The sequence below is a fragment of the Sminthopsis crassicaudata genome, chromosome 3 (assembly GCF_048593235.1).
Source record: "Sminthopsis crassicaudata isolate SCR6 chromosome 3, ASM4859323v1, whole genome shotgun sequence".
NCBI classification, from domain to species: Eukaryota; Metazoa; Chordata; class Mammalia; order Dasyuromorphia; family Dasyuridae; genus Sminthopsis; species Sminthopsis crassicaudata.
In genome coordinates, this window is record NC_133619.1 from 258,613,840 (window position 1) to 258,633,505 (window position 19,666).

The 19,666-nt window shown below is 32.5% G+C and overlaps 1 protein-coding gene across 3 annotated transcripts in view; it reads right to left on the bottom strand.

Moving 5' to 3' along the window:
• Positions 1–13,354: 13,354 nt before the first annotated feature.
• Positions 13,355–19,666, bottom strand: part of ABCG1 (ATP binding cassette subfamily G member 1) — a 111,893-nt gene continuing 105,581 nt past the window's right edge. For 2 of the 3 annotated variants that reach the window (XM_074300571.1, XM_074300572.1), the window contains 2 exons: positions 17,117–17,235; positions 13,356–14,355 (listed from right to left, as the gene is read on the bottom strand). In XM_074300571.1, coding sequence (XP_074156672.1) covers positions 14,127–14,355; positions 17,117–17,235 — 348 coding nt within the window. In that variant the 3' untranslated portion in view covers positions 13,356–14,126. Of the gene's footprint in view, positions 14,356–17,116; positions 17,236–19,666 lie in introns of all 3 variants that reach the window. The other variant, XM_074300570.1, reaches the window with a different exon arrangement.

Here is a 19,666-nt window from a genome sequence, read left to right on the forward strand (position 1 = left end):
GGCCAGCTGTCGTGGAGGACAATGGAAAATAGATAAAAGTGTTCTTGCAGAAGCTTTCCTCTGAACCCCAAACTTGACTGGAAAGTGATGACATGATGATGAGATGGTTTAGAAGGGAGGAGGCAAAAGTGTTAATGAGAAAGTAGGAAACAGATTCTCTTACGTAACTCGAAAACAAATTGTTCCCATAACACCTGAAGAGAACCCTTGTTCCCCCTGTTGGGGAAAGGTAGAGTAGAATAGCAACTTGGAAGAACTACGTGATCATGGTTTACAACAAAATTGTCTTGGTCTCTTTTGTGTTCCCACTTAGTATAGTGCCTGGCACATAGTAGGTACTAAATAAGGTTTATTGATTGAATTATCTTTTTGATGAGGGTGTGGTCTGGGTCAGGGATAGGTCTGTGATCCTCCTCTCCAAGGCTTTTGGGTGGGTTCATAGCAAACGAAATTTGCTGACTAAAGGCTGAGATTTAAAAAAGCTTTTATTTGTTAGAAAGACACCAAGATAGCGCTCTTGGCAGACAATATCACCCTTAAGAGAGAAGTGATTTTGCAGAGTTCCAAAAGTATTAATGAAAATCTGAGCTATTAGAGCTATGGAAATACCCTCTGAATGTGTATAAGATACAGTAGTATGTGAGTATGATGAGGGAAAGGAAAGGGGGAACCCCATTTGTTGGCGCAAAGATCCCATGAGGTGCAGTGTCCCCTATAAATGAATTTACAGGCCCGAAAACCTAGATTGATAAATAAAAGGTTTATTGTAGGAATTTGGAAGTAAAGCTCAGTTAGAAAGAGGCCAGGGCCAAGGAAGAGGCTGGGCGGGCAGGAACCCCTACACGGCTAGAAGGATATCATGTGTTGGGGGGAAGGGCTCCTGCAAAGAGAGAGCTCCGGCTTGGCTCTTTTATACCTAGAAGGGGATTGTGGGTGGTACCCCAAGTTCTTGGTGGGCTTTTCAGTTAGCTCAGATCCAGTGGGGGGGTTGGGGGAAGCTGAGCAGATATTGGGGGCTGGGCCTGGATATTCAAAAGGGTGCTTTTGACCAGGATTTGTGAATCAAGGTCAGCAATGGGGGTTGGGCAATCAGAAAGGAATCTTAAAGGGACCTCAACCCCCATCAAGTAGGTAGATTGTATGTACTCATATATGTATACAAATATACATTTATAGGCTTTTTATGGGGAGGACTCTGCTTCAGTATGTGTGTACAAGCATAGGTATTGGATCACTAATTTCACTGGTATAGAGCACTCCCAAATAAGAATTTCCCCTCTGTCAATGTAAGTCAAAATTAAATGAATTCTGCATCGATAATAAATCTCTTCCTGTTTGCTGAAAGAGAATTAATTTCATCTTTCTTTGTAATGATATTTGGTACTTCCTATGTCCAGGGACCCTCTTTTTTCTCAAAGAATATATTCTAACTGCAAAGGTGCAAGGTTTTATTTTGTTGTCTGCAATTTTTTTTCCTTTTTCCTTTCTTATTAGTAATTCATGATATTTTAATGTACTCAGCACCATTCTTCCACTATTCCCAACTTTTGCAATAATGCCATCAATCATCACAGTGTATCCATAAGTTTAGGGTCTTACCAAGGTTTTTGTAGAATTGCTCTACTTCTTCAACCTAGGCAACTGGCTTAGGTATATAAACCATAATTGTTTTCACAATAGTCTTTTTGCAAATATCCATTTATGCTATTTAGCTAAATCTATTTTTTATATTGGGAACAGACCTACTGGACATGTGAATGAAAAGTTTTTTTCTTCTTCCAACTTCTGCTCTCAGTTCAATCCCTTGGTTATCTTCCCTTATGAGAATATTGGGCTTTGCTACACACATGAAGATAATAAACCTGATGTATCATTATAGCCTAAGGAAGAAATTGTTTTTAACAATAGGACTAGTGGCAGATCTGTATGGCACACTACCATCATCACCACCATCACTAACAACAACAGTTTTTAAATTATCTATAAACTTTCATTGACTCTCTAGGTCCTTTCCAGCTCATTTGATCCTGTTAACTGTTAAATGAAGAGTAATTCCTACTCTAATATCCCTGAAAAAAGACTTCTAGTAAAAGGGTCTTTCAGTATCTTTCAGAGAAATCTACTCTGATTTTGGATAGTCTTAGTTAATACACAAGGTGGGTTGTGTTATCTATTTAATAAATAAATAAATTAATTAATTTTTTCTATTTTTGATGTAGGTTGAAGTCCCTTTAAGATTTCTTTCTGATTCCCAACTCCTTCCATGGCTGAAGAATCTAGGATCTTTGATTCACAAATCCTGGTCAAAAGCACCCTTTTGAATTCCAATGATATCCAGGCTTTCCCAACCCCCCACCAGATCTGAGCTAACTTGGGCTTCCCATCCCTCCACTATCTGCTCAGGTTTCCCCAACCCCCACAAACAGCTTCCTTATCTAAAAACCCATTGAATTTTATTCAATGCTAACCCTGACCGAAACCAGCCAAGAGCCTGGGACTCCACCTACCTTCAAGATTATAAAAAGGGGAACCCTGGAGTCCACTCTTTGCAGGAGCCCCCCAAACATGGTATCCTTCCGGTCATGTAAGGTTTCCTGTCCCCCCAGTGACCAGCTCTGGCCCTGGCATCTTTCTAACTTTATCCTTACTTCCAAACCTCTACAATAAACCTTTTTTTTTTTTTTAAATCAATCTAGGTTTTTGGGCCTGTAAATTCCTTCACAGGGGACTCTGCACCGTCACTAGTCTGTATTTAACTATATATCCTTGTACCAAACCAAAAGGGGCTAACCCTTACCTAACTCTCATCATTTTGAGATGAAATTCTTTGGGCATTTAGACAGCTTGTTCTTTAAAAGGTGCTCAATGATAAAAATTAAAATATCAGGTTTCTTTCCCAACTTCAGTAAAATACATTGTATTCTTTTTTTAAAGCCCCTCAATTAAGAAATAAAACTATCATCCTATCCCAATTCCTAAGCAAATTCTAATTAAAAGTTTAATATTTTATTATAGAATAAAAACAGCAATCTGAAAATAATATTTTATTTGGTTTTTGTTATATCATAAATGTCAGCTATTTTCAGAAAACAAAGCCAAAATTTCACATTTGGAAATGTGGAAAAATTCACATACAAATCTTCTACAGGAACTATACAGAAATATACAAAGGATTAATCATTGTTTTTAAGAACTAGTTAAAATGCCCCACATTCTACAGTTTTGCTCAAGTACATTGTTCAAGTGAAGTACATTGTTCAAATTCAAGTGAACTGCAAAGAAGCAAGGAACTAAAAGAAAAATATATTACAAATGTATATATTTTGTGTCTATGCATTATCTACAGTAGTGCAAATATATCACAGCATGCAAGCAGGAGCTTCTAAAGGAACGAATCAAAATTATGTATACAATATCATAAAAATAGGCATTACACCAAAATACAGATTATTCACACCTTTGGACACTGATTTTAAAATATTACTTGCATTGATTTTTGCTTCAGGGAAATGGGGAGGGAGGAAGGAAAAATATTAAATAATTCCTAACCAAATGATGGATTACCTTCCATACTAAGTTCAAATAAATTATATATTAGAGGCACAAGGGACAGAATTCTGACCTTTGAAGCTATGAAGACCAAGGATAAAATCTTCCATCTGATACTTCATTGTTGTGGGACAGAGCAAGTCATTTATTCCCCTCAATGCTCTAGGCCAGAAGTGTCAAACACACAGTGTATTTACACCATCAACATTCTACACTGTGGCTTGAACCTGATTGAAATGTAATTGGTAAATATTTAACAAAATAAATAAAAAATACAAGAGGACATTGTTAGTTCAGTCATTTCAAACTCTTTGTGACCCCATTTGGGATTTTCTTGGCAGAGATACTGAGTAGTTTGCTATTTCCTTCTCTAGCTCATTTTTACAGATGAGGAAACTGAGGAAAACTGAATTAAGTGAGTTGTTCAGAGTCATACAGCTAATAAATGTGTGAGGCCAGATGAGTATTCCTGACTTCAGGCTAGGCACTATATCCACTGCACTACCCAGCTGCCTATACAATAGGATACAGATGATGTTAAGATCTGGTTTTCTACATCAATATGTGGCTGGCAGAGATTCTTATGTATAGTTTCTATTTTAAAAAATCTCAATTGTCATCATTTATATGACAGACTTTAAATTCAAATGCTGTAGTGGACTAAAACATAAAGAAAGAAAAATTAGATTCACACAGACTGACTTCTTGATGTTAGAGACCATCATAGTATACATGAATAGATCTCTTTAATGAGAAAATGTAAAGATTGAAAAATAAGTTAAATTTTGAAGTTAAGAAACTCACAAAAATATATCACTTTCAGAAGCATCAAGATGCTTCATCTTGTTTTAAGCAACACATTCTAATCTCTAAGATCCAAGTTTTTAGGGGCATTTACCCCATGTGCATAAATAAATGCCCACACTTTTATGTATATATGTATATAGACACACACACACAAACATATATATATATATATAGACACACATATATATAATACATGTATATTATATATGTGTCTATGTACTACATAAGATGGTTCTGTCAAAAGATGTTCAACATTTGAATCAAATTCTTATCGTTCATAGTGCATAATGCAGCTAGATGAATATAAAGCTCTGTCTTATAAAGTATAAAGATTATTTATTTAAATTTCAATATTGAATAATATACTTTTGAAAAGGGACTGATATGGGCAGTATATAGCTAACGGTTTTTCCTCTGAATTTAAGGGAACTGGCCTTAGGTAACAACAGATACCAATGAACAAATTATCAAAGAAATGACATACTAAATAGTTAATATATATTATACAATTCTTGGAGCTGTTTAAACTACACCTTAAAAATTATTACATTTAAAGAATGTATCATGTAAAAAAGTAACATTTTTATTAGCAAAATTAGCTAGATTAGTATTTCTAATGAAAAATAAAATGAAATATGCACATTAGTGATTATATTTACATTCACATGCAAAACTTAGTGACACCTTTGAACTTTTCAAAAGCATAGCTACATCTAACTACTCATTATAAATGTACTAAAGAAGAAATGATAGCCTTACCATTCAAAGAAATGTTTGTTGAAATGTATAGTGGAGTGAGTGGTATTAAATATTATGCCTTTCTTTAAGATTTGGCTGAAAGATTAGATGTGCATTAAATGATATAAAAATATATGCCTGTCATTAAAAAAAAAAGCAAGAACAGAACTCTGTAGTACTTACATCAGTTATAGTAAAAGATAGCTGATAGGCCAGATTCAATGTTATATGTCACAGAAAAATTTTTATTAAATTGTTCACTCATAGGGAATAATTAGCTTGAAGGGAAACCTAACGACTGAAGGCTTGCACTCTCTGCATTGATTTCTAGTAAAATGAGGGGTTTTTTGTTTTAACTATTTTTATACTTGTAATGGTTACTATACAATAAAAATCTCAATGCCTTTCCTCATATAAACATAGAACAATTCACCTATATCATGATTTAATACCCATTTCTATTTTTTTTTTTTTTAGTGTATGGAAGATTTTTTGTTCTAGAAATATTGTCAGAACCCCACCCCTTAAAAAAAGAGGGTAAAGTTCCTTTTTTCACTGGCTCTAATAAAATAGTTAACCAAATTGCCTCCATATCTGATCTGTCAGGTCCATATTTAAATTCTGACTGCTACTTCACACATCAATTTCTTTGGTTTGAGACCCATTTGCTCAGAAGATATTTGCTATTTCATAACTTAGTTTAGCCAAAAGATTGGTGGGATCAGAAACAGAATGTAGAGGGAAAGGGAAGAAAAGGAAAATGAAATAGTTGACATCAAACTTGATAGTGTTACTTACGGGAGAAATATCTCCTATTAGAATTTAGTGTATTAAGGAATTATTGCTGAAATAAAACTCCTACAATTCAGAAATTGTGGAAGTAAGACAAATCTGGGGCTTATTATGCTTAATCAAAGGTTTAAATCTCAGGGGAAAAATTAATTAAGATGCTAACAAGGCTTTTAAAAATTACATCAGTGACAGAAATAATTCTTTTACTTAATGCAATCTTGTTTATTCCTTTTAGATAACAAAAGTTTAAAAAACCCATAGATTCCTATGCTTCCTTAATGTCATAAAAGTTCAACAAACTTAGTTAAAAAGAGTCATAATCTCAAATATATCCTAGGGAAAATGAAACTGATACTAATAGGTAAACTAAATCTGGTTATAAATTAAACATTGAGTTTGCAAAATCCTACACTTATAAACCATAAAGTTACATATTAAAGTCATAATGGATTTATTGAAAACAAGGGAAATTCTTTCACAAATAAAATATCTAGGGAGACTTTTAAATTAAATTGGTATTTCCCCTTCTTCCTCTTATTTGGTTTCCTATCTCAGGAATGTCAGGTCTTCCCTTAATACTATTCTTATTCCATGAATCAAGTTAATCAATCACACACACACACACACACACACACATATATGTATATATGTATGTGTACACATAAATATTAAGATGAGGCTAATACCAACAAAAGATTGACTTCCATCAAAAAGTTGAAGAAGGAATGGCCCTGGGCTCTGAATAATAAAAATTAATGAAAGACATAAAACTTTTTTTTCAGAAAAATTCCCATTACAATGTTTACTGAACAACAACAACAAAAATGTATCCAATCTTTGTATGTTTTTCTTTCTCAAACAAGGATACTTCTTTTAAATGAAAGTTGAGAGTCAAGACATAGTAAAGGTAAAATTATTCTGAAAAATCTGATGAGTCCTAGATCCTCTGCTTTTACTGATAAGATTTCAAAGTAAGTGAGCTTACACTGATCAGAAGAAAACAAAACTAATTTGAGATGGACAAAAGACATTATTTCTATGATCTCAAATTAATCTCACTAAACTTAAGCTTTCTTAACCAGTCTACATACAGTAAATCAGAAAAGTCAGAGTTTATAACCTGACTAATCTAATTACACAAGGCAGCAGATTTAAAAAATACAAAATGATTTAAAAAGAATGAATGTTCAAGATAATTTCATATGAAAATGCTGGTTTTGGAGATAATGGAGAAAAATAAGTAATAATGAAATAAACACAATATTCCCTTTAAAAAAAAACCATACTATCAATTTCCTTTGTAGAATTTATTTATTTTTAAAGGAAAAAATTGATTAAGGAAAGTGCCAATCTAGTGATTTCTGTTAGCACTTTAGATCAATTATGGGCATATTTTACTACCAACTAGGACACTTACATAAAAACAGAACATTTAATATACCCTTGAGTCATCTCAATGACATGAATTCACAAATGCCCCAAAAGGGATTACTTCCTGCTGAGAGAGTAGCTGAATCTGCAAATATTGAAACTAAAAAAATTTGTGTTCCTGCATCACCAGAACAAAAATAAGCATAGGCACTAGGTCAATGGTAGTTACTGAGGTAGCTGAGATAACTTCAATTGTGAAGTGATTTGGAAGAAGAAAACAATTTGGGGCCATTGTGTTTTTCAAAGTCACCTATAGAAGTTCACAGGGCAGCAGATTGAAAGTGTGTTGTAGGAAGAGAAATACTAAATATTTATATATATAAACATTAACTATAACATTAAGAATTCCAATTAAAGATCATAAAAGTTATGATTCACTTTTTTAGATCCTAAGAAAAAGTAAAATCTTTCAAAATATAGAATAAGGGATATTAGAAATATTGTGCAAAAAGAATTGTCTTTAGGGAATCTGAAATGCAAGCATGTAAGCCAAAACACAAGAAAATAAAATTTAAAAAATAACACACTTATTAGAATTCCTTATTTGTTAAAACAAAAACAAACAATTCTATTTCTATAAGCACTTTGAAACTTTCTTGAATTTATGGTTTTTAAAAAATTTTTTGTCATAACTCTAAGAAAACAAACCAATAAGCTCTGGAAGCTTTTAATATTCCATTTCTTTCCTCATCTTACTCCCCACCCCATATCATTGTCATGGAATTAGTAAAAAGCATGGGAATCATCACTTCTTAGTTTAGAGCAGAGCTCTATGAAGGAGTCAGAATCTAGGACAAGATAAAAGGAAACATCATCCAGAACCATGTAAACTCATTGAGAGTGAGGGACTCTTTATCATTTTGTGTTTGTTTGTGTTTTGATACTTTAACAATGATCATCAAACTCAAATAAAAATGGATCCCTTCTGGCCACAGATTGACATTATCTACATTGTGTTTTTATTTTGTTAAATATTCCTCAATTAATCTGGTTCAGACCCTACTTGGCAGTTTTGTAGGCCTCATATGACCAGTGGATCTTGACTTTGAGATCTTTGCCTTATAGGTAGCTAATGCTCATTGCATTGGATCAAACCTTTTTGCTGATAGATTCATCCTAAATAGTCTATTTGGCTCCACCATTCGGTTTAATAGGATTCTATATAAGATCCAAGTCTTCCTATGTCACCTTTAAACTTAGTAACTGAATGAGACTAGGAAGACCTGCCATCTCATATAACATCATAGGGCCTAAGAGGTAGAAAGGAAATCAGAGAATCCATCTAATGTTACATGTTGCATTTCCTTTTCTCTAATTTGAAGGGGGAAAAAGAAAACAACAACTTTTTTTTTTTTTTTTTTTTTTTTTTTTTGGATTAAATGATAAATCAGACCTATCCTGTAGGGTCCTGGGATACTTTCAAAGGAATAGCTACTGTTATTGAATTCTTTTAGTTAGGGGGTCATTGTTCTATTCCCCAGTACCTATATTTTAATCACCACAAGCTAAGACTAATTTTCACATTTTTCAATACAGTAGATCTTTATTTAAAATGAAAAAGTAAATTATTAAATTACTTCCAGTAAAAACAAAAGAACAAGCAACAGCCTGTAGTTTGTTAATCCCTGCTTTAGGCAATGTATACATTTATCATTTTTGACACTTTCAAATGTTATTTTTGTGATTAATTTCTCATTAATTTCCTAGCCAACCTGGAGTTTTTGAGGAACTTATCACCCTAAGTAATGCTTTTTAAAAGTAATAAGCAATCGGATACAGAACATAAAAGTAATAAATAATCAGATACAGAAAAAAAAAGGGCTCAAAAAGTTTTGAATAAAGATAAATTTAAAAGTTCACCAATATGATTGGAGTTAGCCAGGCTGAAGCTTTCCAAGAAAAATTTATAAATTATACATCTTCCAATTGTACATGTTTAACCTATATCAGATTTCTGCTGTCTTGTGGGGGTGGGGAGGTAGGAAGAAGAGGGAGAAAAATTTGGAACAAAAGATTTTGCAAAGTTCAGTGTTTAAAACTATGTTCGCATATGTTTGAAAAAATAAAATACTATCAAAATTAAAAAAAATATACATCCACCTTGAAAGAATCCCCAAAATATTATGTAGTTTTATTTCTGCCCTGTTCTTAGTTACACACCCCTAGAACTTAGATAAAAACTTAAGGAGGTAAAAGCTATGCATGTTTCATTCTTTTTTCCTAATTGGATTTAGTTGTATATATTTAGACACATGACAGAAGTACTGATTTCCTTTCACTTCATCTCTGAGAAGAGGTGCCTTAGAAGAATTAGACTCTTAATAAAGTTTTTGATTTTAAAGGAAAAAAGTAGTACTTTAGGCAATATAAGGAAGAATGCCTCTCTTGAGTAAAAAATAGATCTCCAAATAATTTATTTTTTATTTTCAAAAAATAAGGCAATGTTGCACATTTAAGAAGGCTGATGCATTTTATAAGAAATATCTCATTTGCTTGCTAAGGCAATATCATAAAACATTGGAATGACACATTTCAGCAAACTACACAAAAACAGAATTCTTAGAAAAATCATATTTCAGATCTGTGTGATGGAGAACAGAATTATTCCTTAAAAAAATAAAGTTCTTGAAAGCACATGAATAAAACATTTCAGAAGACTTAAAGAAAGATTATTACTCCTTTCAAAAATATTTTGATGTAGCTATGATCTCATTGATGTGGACATGTCCTCCTATAGTATAGACCATAATCCATTTATGCTTTCTTAACTTATAAAAATCTTATCTATGTCTTCCCATAAATTCCCTAGATGAATTTCATCCAAATTGCTGAGGGTCTTTCACTAGATCTTATATTGCACAGAAATAGTAGAGCATGTTTTGATCTATATCTTGCCATTGGACCCAGATGGCTCTAGAGGGAAAAGTGAGAAAGGTGACCTTATACAGCCCTCCCTCACTTAAATACAATTCATTTGCATGTCAGGACATTCCCTCCCTGATGTTATGGTCCTCTTTGAGGATGAAGGACAAACAACAACAACACCACTACACTATAATTTTGATTCTTCAGAGATTATTATATGCAATAGTTTTCAGTTATCATATCATTACTGGAAAAAATTAGTTTTGCTTCAAAGAGAAGGTTGGGATTGCTTGAATGTGCCAGTTTCTCAAATGCTATCAGCCTTGTCTTTTCCTGCTTAATTCTCAGACTAGCTTATTATCTATCTGCAATGTTTCTTCAAGATATATGTGCAGATGGATCCAAGTAATCAATTACATTTCATTTTTAACAATAGGTATTCCTCCTCATAATATCTTTATTTGTTAGTACACAAAATATCAACATAGGAATGAAATGTCTCCCATTAAAGAGTTGCCCTAAAGATTCTCCAAGACAACAGAACGTATCTTTTATCTAATATTCATGTCCTTGTTTATCCCTCACTTAATAATTGAAGCAGTGAGTGTTGTATAATTGTCACTATCATGATATCTATAGATATGGTGGAAAGAGTGCTAAATTTGGAAAATTTCAAATATGTTATTCACTACCTATATTAATTTGGGCTTAGTCTCTCTAAGTCTCAGTTTTCTCATTTGTAAAATGAGGGGGTTGGACTAGATGAGCTCTCGTGTACCTTTTACATCAAAATCTACAGTATTAACTTTAAGAACCTTTAAGGCTGCATTTTGCTATGCCCAATCAAATGCTATACATATGAACATACATTCATATATACACATAAAATGAATAAGAAATAGACAAAGTAGGATCCTATAGTCACTGTACTTTTCTTTCAGTCAATCATGTGATTATAAATATATAATCTGCTATAGGATATCTTTTATGAAAATTTGTTTCTACCTCATATTTCAGCATGGGTTTCTTCCACATATGTATAGATTATTCTCATCAATGTTTTGTAGAGATGTAAAAGTAGATATGTGAGATGCTGAATATCAATATACTGTCAATTATTTTTTTTCATAATAATTCTTTCTATAATTTTTTCTAATTATTTTGTCTCTTCCTCTTTTCCAGATGTCTTAGGAAGCTACTTTTGAATGCTCTCAATATCTGAAGTTATAAAGGAAATTAAAAGACAGGAAAAATAAAACTTTAGAGAAATCATTGTTTGGAAGACTTCATTACTTTTGAAATACAAGAAAATCAAATGATGGATAAAAGAGAACCATCTTCTGACACTTGGTGCAATGAGAAGAACAGCAATGGATCCAATAAATGAGAGGTTAGGATTCGAGATGGAAGTAGTACCACCAACAAAACTAGAACTGTCATAATGTCTACATGGCTTACCCTGAAGACACACAAATATATCTATCTATCTAGATATCTATATATCTACATAGATATATGTAATTCATATATGAATATTTATTTCTCTATATGCATATGCATATATATATACATATTCAGCTGCACATACATATATACACACACATACATATACACACATCTCCAAATAAAAATTCATAGCTTGCTGTTGAGCACTAATTCATGAATTAACTGGCTTGTTAATAAGGAATCTTCAAAAGAAAATCTTGAAATATATTTATCTTCAAGTTATCATGGGAAAAGAAAAAAGCAGTTTTTCTTTCTCTAATTTTGTTTTTGGTTGAATTGTTCATGAGGTCTCTATATTCAAGACTTGCTTCTGCATCATTTCTATTCATTTCTAAAGCAAATCTATTTTGTGATTAAACAAAACCTATAAAGGCCCACTTTAGACAATTAGACACTGTTTAAATTATAAAACTTCTGAGTGCTTTTCAAAAATAAATTTAATCTTAATATTCATAGATGCTTTCTTATTATTCAAGATACGTGCTTACAAGCCAATTGAGAAGTGCAAAAAAAGATCTCAATGTATTTGTCCAATAATCATTAAACTTTTGCTTTTAAGTACAATTCCAGTTTTTTTAAATCCTTTTCTGAGCCCTTAGGGAAGGAAAAAAAGTTTTCAACACTACCAAGATTACAAAATCTGGTTAGCAATATTGATATTTTTAATATTTCTAGGATATATGAAGGTGTCACTAAGAAGCACTAGCAACCTGAGCATATTAGTTTTTAAAAGCATTTTAAGTTATAGTCTGACTTCAAATGAGCCAGAGGCACTATTTACTAACTCCCATTCAATCAGCAGTGTAATTTGCCTAACTGACCAACCCATTTTAATGCTACTATGCAAAATAACTAAATGAAAAGGCTTTTAAAAAAAAAAACAAAAAACCAATAACAACACTGGAAGTAACCTTGGAATTAATCTAGCTCAAATTTCATTTTTTTACAAATGAGTATATGGTGAGATTGAAAAAGGTTAAGAGACTGTCAATTAATGCAGAAAACTTCACAAAAAGATGTTGATTTACATTGGAATTATCTACTACCTTTTGTAGTGGTCAGAAAATATGTGTACAATATGGAAAACGAAGTCCTGAATTATTGAAATCAAATTTATCAAACATTCCCTGGTATTCCTGCAAGATATAGTAAGAATTTCTACTGCAAAGAATTTTAAATCATTTTCTTACAATGCAAATGGCTGAAAAGCACCCACTGTGAGTCCAACCTGGTTCAGAGTTTGTAAGATGAAATGGCAACAATTAATGCCACCTGTAAGGGAAAAACATTTTCCCTTTTGTGTAATATAGCTGAAATTCAGAGAAAAAATTAGTTTTAGTAAAATTACCCAAAAGTACATAATCTGCTCCAGGAAATACCCTTATAAATATCTCAACTACTTCTACACAAATTATAATAATTGCTAATAATATATAGTCAATATATGGTGTTTCAACTCTAGAATGTCAATTTCACATTCACTGTCTTAGCCTAAAATTCATTTTTAAATTGAACCTTTTTTTCCCCTTTATACTGGTCAGATATGCCTAGGCAGCATACCCTACAAAGACATGAAAGGGCTACTAATCTTCATCACTTGAAACATGATGTATATGGAAGACAATTTTTTTTTCGGATGAATTGATCAACTTTTATGTTTATTTCCCTTGTCTTTTTATTTATTTTTTTTTTGTTTTAAGTTTATAGTCAGGGTGCTATGCAAATTTTAAATGTGGTTTAAGGTACTTGACTTAACCAGAAATACTTTTTTAATCTTTTCACAAATTCTGAATCTTAAATGAGTTCGATTTGCTACTCTAAGACTCTTTTAAAGTCAGTTACCATTCCCTAATCTAAATTACTTTCCACAAATAATATTTAAGAGACACATTTTCTTGAATGTCAGCGAGATTTGTACATTTTTGGCATGGAAAGTTACTTCTTAAGAAAAATAGTCTTAAGGAGACATACACTTAGAAAGTTGAAACTGATTTTTTAAATAAAGAAAAATAACCCTGTATTCCAGCTTCCCTTCTCCCCATCCTGATATACATAGTAATCAGTTTCAGAAAAAGTTCTCTATGAGGGAGTTGCTTTATAATTCCATGTCCAGGACTTCAAGTCATCTTGTTATAAAGAAGAATTTTGCAAAGGAAAAATCCAGTCACCATTAACATTTTAGGTATGACATCCTTGAGTATTAAATTCTGATTTAAAAAACAAAACAAAACAAAACAAAAAAACTCTTCTACATCTTCTTCCTGGTTAAAATTATAAAGGGCAATGGAGAGGTGGCCCAACCCAACTGGACTGAGAAGTTGAACACTTGACATCCAGAAATGTAACATAATTCTTAAAAGTTGGGTAAGATACTGACCTGAAAACACAAGACAAATGCCTTTAATTTCATTTTTAAATTTTCTCCCTAAGGGAATGTTTTACCTCTCTGCCCGAATTTTATATCGAAGCACAAAATAGGCAATGAGGCGAAGGGAGATGAAGAAAATCCCAAGAACAATAAAGTCTAAGTAAAGTTTGGCATTTTCCACATCTAATTCTTTCAGTATGGCTTCTGATTTCTGAAAGTGGCAAGTCTCTTCAATGTCACAATGAAGATCTTCTCTATCCAAACCATAGATGGAGAGAATGACTCCTTCAAACCCATATCTAGGAAGGAAAGCACTGATTATAATCAAAGAATTTCACCATCACACCAAATTAACAATGGTCACTTTCTTTATTACACTAACCCAGAATCTTAGAATTTTAAAGCTGGAACAATGCTAGAAATCCCTTGGTCATTTTGTAAATAAGAAAATTGAGGCTGAAATAATTAAAGTTATTTATTACAGGTAACTTGACCAATGTGCTTGCACATCTATTCAGTGTCAATTTTCATTGCAACACACTGTTTTCCTGATATCCAATCTAGTACTCTTTTAGGTTATACTAGGCTACCTAATCCTCCACATTTTCTCATTTATGGGAAGGATAATACTATATAGTCTAATATATATATATAATCTATATAGATCTCATTCTCTTTTCTCCTATCACAAATATATTTAACATTGCAACATATACTATTCTTTTACATAATATCTCTGAATTATCTGAATGTCTCTGAGTTATCTCGAAGTCTTTCTTCTTTTAAAGAAAAAATTTCCTTAGAATACCCTGATCAGCAAGCAAGAACAATTCTGCTTTAATAAATGCTCTGATAATAAAACATATGAAGACTCTCTTTGTGGAAAAGAGATTGGGGACTAGTAGGGACAGAATCTTATATACATTATCAAGTGAATTCAATATGTTAGAAGTTTTAGTTTAATTATTTTTTCTCATAAGTAAGTGTTCAATCTAGAGTATGGAGGAATTTTTTTCTAAAAGGTGACTGCAATTAAAAGACAGAAGGCATCAATAAAATGAATTTTAAAATATGCTCTGAATAATTTGATATTAAACAATGTATTAATACTTAATTGAGCAACTTGCAAAAAACCCTAAAGCTTTTTTTTTTTTTTTTTTTTTAAATCTAAAGGAATTCTAGATGACACAACGTATTACATCAGATCACAGACATCTTGTTTTTGGTTATTGTACTGAAGACAATCAATTAAGTGACTTAACTAAAGTCACATAGCTAGCAAATTTCTGAGTCTGGATTTGAACTCAGGTCTCCTGGATTATGGATTCCATTGTTCCACCTATAGCTTTATCTGACCATATACATTTAAAAAATATGTAATTTGTTGATATGAGAAAGTATGCAAAATTGCTGAAACCTTGCTATGATTTTGTCCCCTTTGCTGTGATTTTCTGGGTATATTATAAATAATTTTTTTCCTGTAGTTTGTCTTAAAATCTCTAACCCCATAGTAGTTCTTTGTTTTTTTTTTACTTATTTTCCTTTCTTTATGATTTTCTTAGTCTTTCTTTCATTATTTGCCTCAAAACATGAGGTTTAAACTCCTAAATGTGACCTTCTTAAGGGAGTAAAGATTAATTGAATTCCTACATGTAATCTACACCAAGTGTGGAATGTTTGTGCCATGTGAATATTAAAGATGATAAAAATTTAATTTCAAAATAATAATAAATAGTATTTACATAGTGCTTATTATGTGCCAAATACTGTGCTAAGCACTTTATAAAATTATCTCATTAGATGTTGACAATAACCCCTACAAGATGGAAGTTATAGTTACCCTCATTTTACAGATGAGGAAACCAGATTAGACAAAGGTTAAGTGAAGTGTCTGAAGCTGAATTTGAATTGAACTCTAGTCTCAGCACTCTATACACTCCATCCACCACTATGCCACCTCACTGCCTCTAAAGATTTCCTTGATTCAGTAGTTATTGTCACCACTTCTGTAAAGTATGGCCTTCTCTTTATGTCACAAGCTAAAGGTGTTTAGCAAAGATCTGCTGTGGTACATTGTAGGATAGGCAGTGGTATTGTTCTCTCCACCTACAGTTAGCTTTTAGATTTATTTGACTCAATAGTTACTGTAGTCATGATTCTGAGTTAGAATTTATTGGGAGGTTAGAGAAGGAAATAGGTAGAGTGGGAGATGTATAACAGAATCTATTCTGTTTTTTTTCTTCTTCAATTTTCCATTGAGTTAGTTATTTTGATGGAAATGTCTCTTTATTCTTCTCCAACTTTAGCTACTTTACCTTGATTCCTTTCTTGCTACTTTTTTTGAGGAAGAAGTGGAAAGAATTTTTATCTTAGTCATCTTGGAACATTTCCTAGAAGACATCTTAGAGTCTTAGATCTTCTAGCTATGACATTTTGGAGAACTTTTTTGTTTCCTCATTCTCTAAAATGAGGATATCAACTAGATCAGAGATTCTTAGCTAGGGGTCCACAGATTCCCAAGGAGTTAATCAATAAATTTTATGATGTCCATGAACTTGGACGGGAAGAAAAAAAATCTTTATTTAAATATAACTGGGTTCAAGCATTACTTTTTGCATTTTATTTTATGAATTTAAAAGCATTATTCTGAGAAAGGGTCCCAAGGCTTTACCAGATTTTCACAGGGATTCATACAAAATAGCTCAAGAATCCTTAGTTAGATGATTTTTAAGAATATTTTAAGTGCTAATATTCTACAGTTCTAGTATAAAATTAAGGCAGGCTATATACCAATATATTTTTTCTTTCATATTTTATATGAGGAAAAACATCACAAGAATGGCAAATATTTACTTGTTTATTCATTTATTTGGAGTGTAAGAGACTCCATTTTCAGACCAAATATTTAATTGGAAAAAGACATTTCTGTCTGAACTAATGAAGAGGATTTTGCTAGCTTTAGTTAGCCAATACTTAAAACATTAATTATAGTATAACAGAATTCTTGCTCCTCATGAGAGTTAAAAATAAAGACAAATCAACTGATTTCCCACAAATTACCTGACATAGGAAATATAGGACATCCATTGTAAATATGCTGGAATGGTATCAAAACTGACAAAGAATCCTGAGAAAAGGAGGACTGGGATAGCTGTCACAGGACCCACAAATGTTGCCACCTATAGAAAATAGAAGCATAAATAAATAAATAAATAGATAGATAGATAGATAGTAGGGAGTTGACTCTAAACCAGAAAACCAGAAAATGCAATAATATTTTTTCCTCAACAATTCAATTCAACAAACATTTATGAAATTCATGTTAAGCACAGAACATACTATATTATGTATAGAGGGCCAGTATTGAATAAGTTTACTTACTGAAGAGTTCAGTCCAGGTATTACAACAAGTGCTCTCTGTAAGGGCAAACAATTCAAAGTATTGGCTCATCTCCTCCCTTAACAATGAATGAAAGACATACTCCAGATAAATTTAGGATAATCTTAATAGAGGATGCAGGTGACAAGAACAAAGCATCACAACTCTTTTGACAAATGCCTTATTGTTAATAGTTACTGTTATTTATGACCCCGTTAGGATAAATATCTTGTTATTGCTAGTCAAGGTGGAACTGAAATGTCAAAGTATGGTCTATGGATTAACCCTGGAATGTATATGACATCACTTGGAGGTAGCTGGGGTTAATGTAGCACTAGCTTAAAGAATATATAATCCCTGTCTCTCAAATTAATAAAGGAAGTTTGCAAAGCACATCTTCTACCTGGCCTTAGATATTCAATTCATAGTCACACTTTCTATATTCACTGGAGCTGGACTCCAACAACTAGGTACTAGTTTTTAAACAGAGATAATAAAGTGTCATTTCTTAAAGTGATGATTAAGTATTATTTGATAAGTGAAACACATAAGAAAATATATGTAATTTGAAGGACAGTGGGGAAGAATTCACAGAAAATATGACATCTGTGCTATACCTTGAAGAAAGATAGGGAGTCTAAGAAATGAAAATTAGGAAGAAATACAGTCTAGAAAAATGGGACGCCCTTATAAAAATACTTAAAGGTAAATCAGCTCCTAAATTTGGGAAATGCTGAGAAATTTGGCTTAGCCAAACTATAGATTGTGGGAGTAATGTGAAATAAGACTGAAACTGTATAGGAAGCACATGTTCTGAATTTACTCTCTTGATTAATTAATGGATTACCTCCATTTAAAGTAATTAACTCTTACCTTTGTACATTAGGTTAGATAAAAATACATTTATTTAATCATTTGATCAATCTAAGCCATTTAAATATTATGTCAAGTTCCCTCATCTCTACAGATTGTGTGTATAAAATGGTTCAGAATTCAACCTACATATTCAAGAGTCTGACAACATAGAGGAAAGAGCCATTTTAGCCAGCTGGAGAGGAAATTGCTGTGTAGCAGGGAAGGGGCAAGGTACAACATCATAACAGATGTTGTACCTCTCCCCCTCCTCCCTGCTCTGAGTAGAGAATGACATTGAGAACTTCTGAAAGCTGGAAGACCTGAACTTCTTGTTAGTGTCCTGACAGCATCCTGGGAGAGCCGCAGTTTGGCAGCAATGTCTTCATTGTGAATTGAGGATAAACTAGAAACATGGAGGATAGCAGCTTCAAGACTCTACAAGTAACCCAGAAGAAAACTTCATTATACCTAATCATGTCACCTCTTCAACTGAGATAACAAGAGAATTTGGCTTTTTTTCCCCCTGAAATAACAAAGGTTGTATAAATTACTTATCCTCTGCTTCAGTTTTCTCATCTACAAAATGGGGATAATAATGTATCTACCTTCTTCCAAAACTAGTGAAGATCAAATAAGATATTTGTAAATGTTATCACACTAGGCTGGCACATAGTAGGCACTTGATGAATGCTTTTTGTCTGCATTGGGCTCTCTACTCTGGGCCCAAATACAAAGGCCAGGTTTAATTATTGACCAACTCAAAAAAGAAAAGGAAATCAAATTTCTTAACTCAGAAGAAAAGCTTGGTCTCTAAGGAGATCTCAGAATATATGGAACTCTTTCCATATGGCTATGGACCTTGAAGAAACTGTTTAAGTCAACTCCTCCCCCTTTAAGAGAGAAACCAAACTGTCCAGATGAAAATACTTCCACAATTCCTTTTGTGAATAAGATCATCCTGGCCAAGGAAAAAACATTTCTAAAAATCCTTTTCTACACAAAGCATACCAACTTTTCCTCCCAGGGCTTTTCTTAAAGGAAGCAAACCTCTTTGAGGTCCAGACAAATTTTCTCCAGGTCCTATATCAAAGTTTGCCCAAAGCTTCTTTCAAGGGATTCCTCCTACTGTAAGGGTAATTCGAATGTAATTTCTAACGCTTTTCTCACTAAGATAAATAGCTTTACTTAGAATAAAAAATACTCAGAATGGCTTTCAAAAGATGAAGAGCACCCCCCAAAGAGAATACACATTTAATGGTTGATTTTCAGAATTTTTAGGCCACCTAGATCATCTTACAGATTTACAGTCAGATAAGTTGAATCATGAGTAAGACAAGAATTGTTAAATATTGTAAAAATAAAAAGAAGCAAATGAA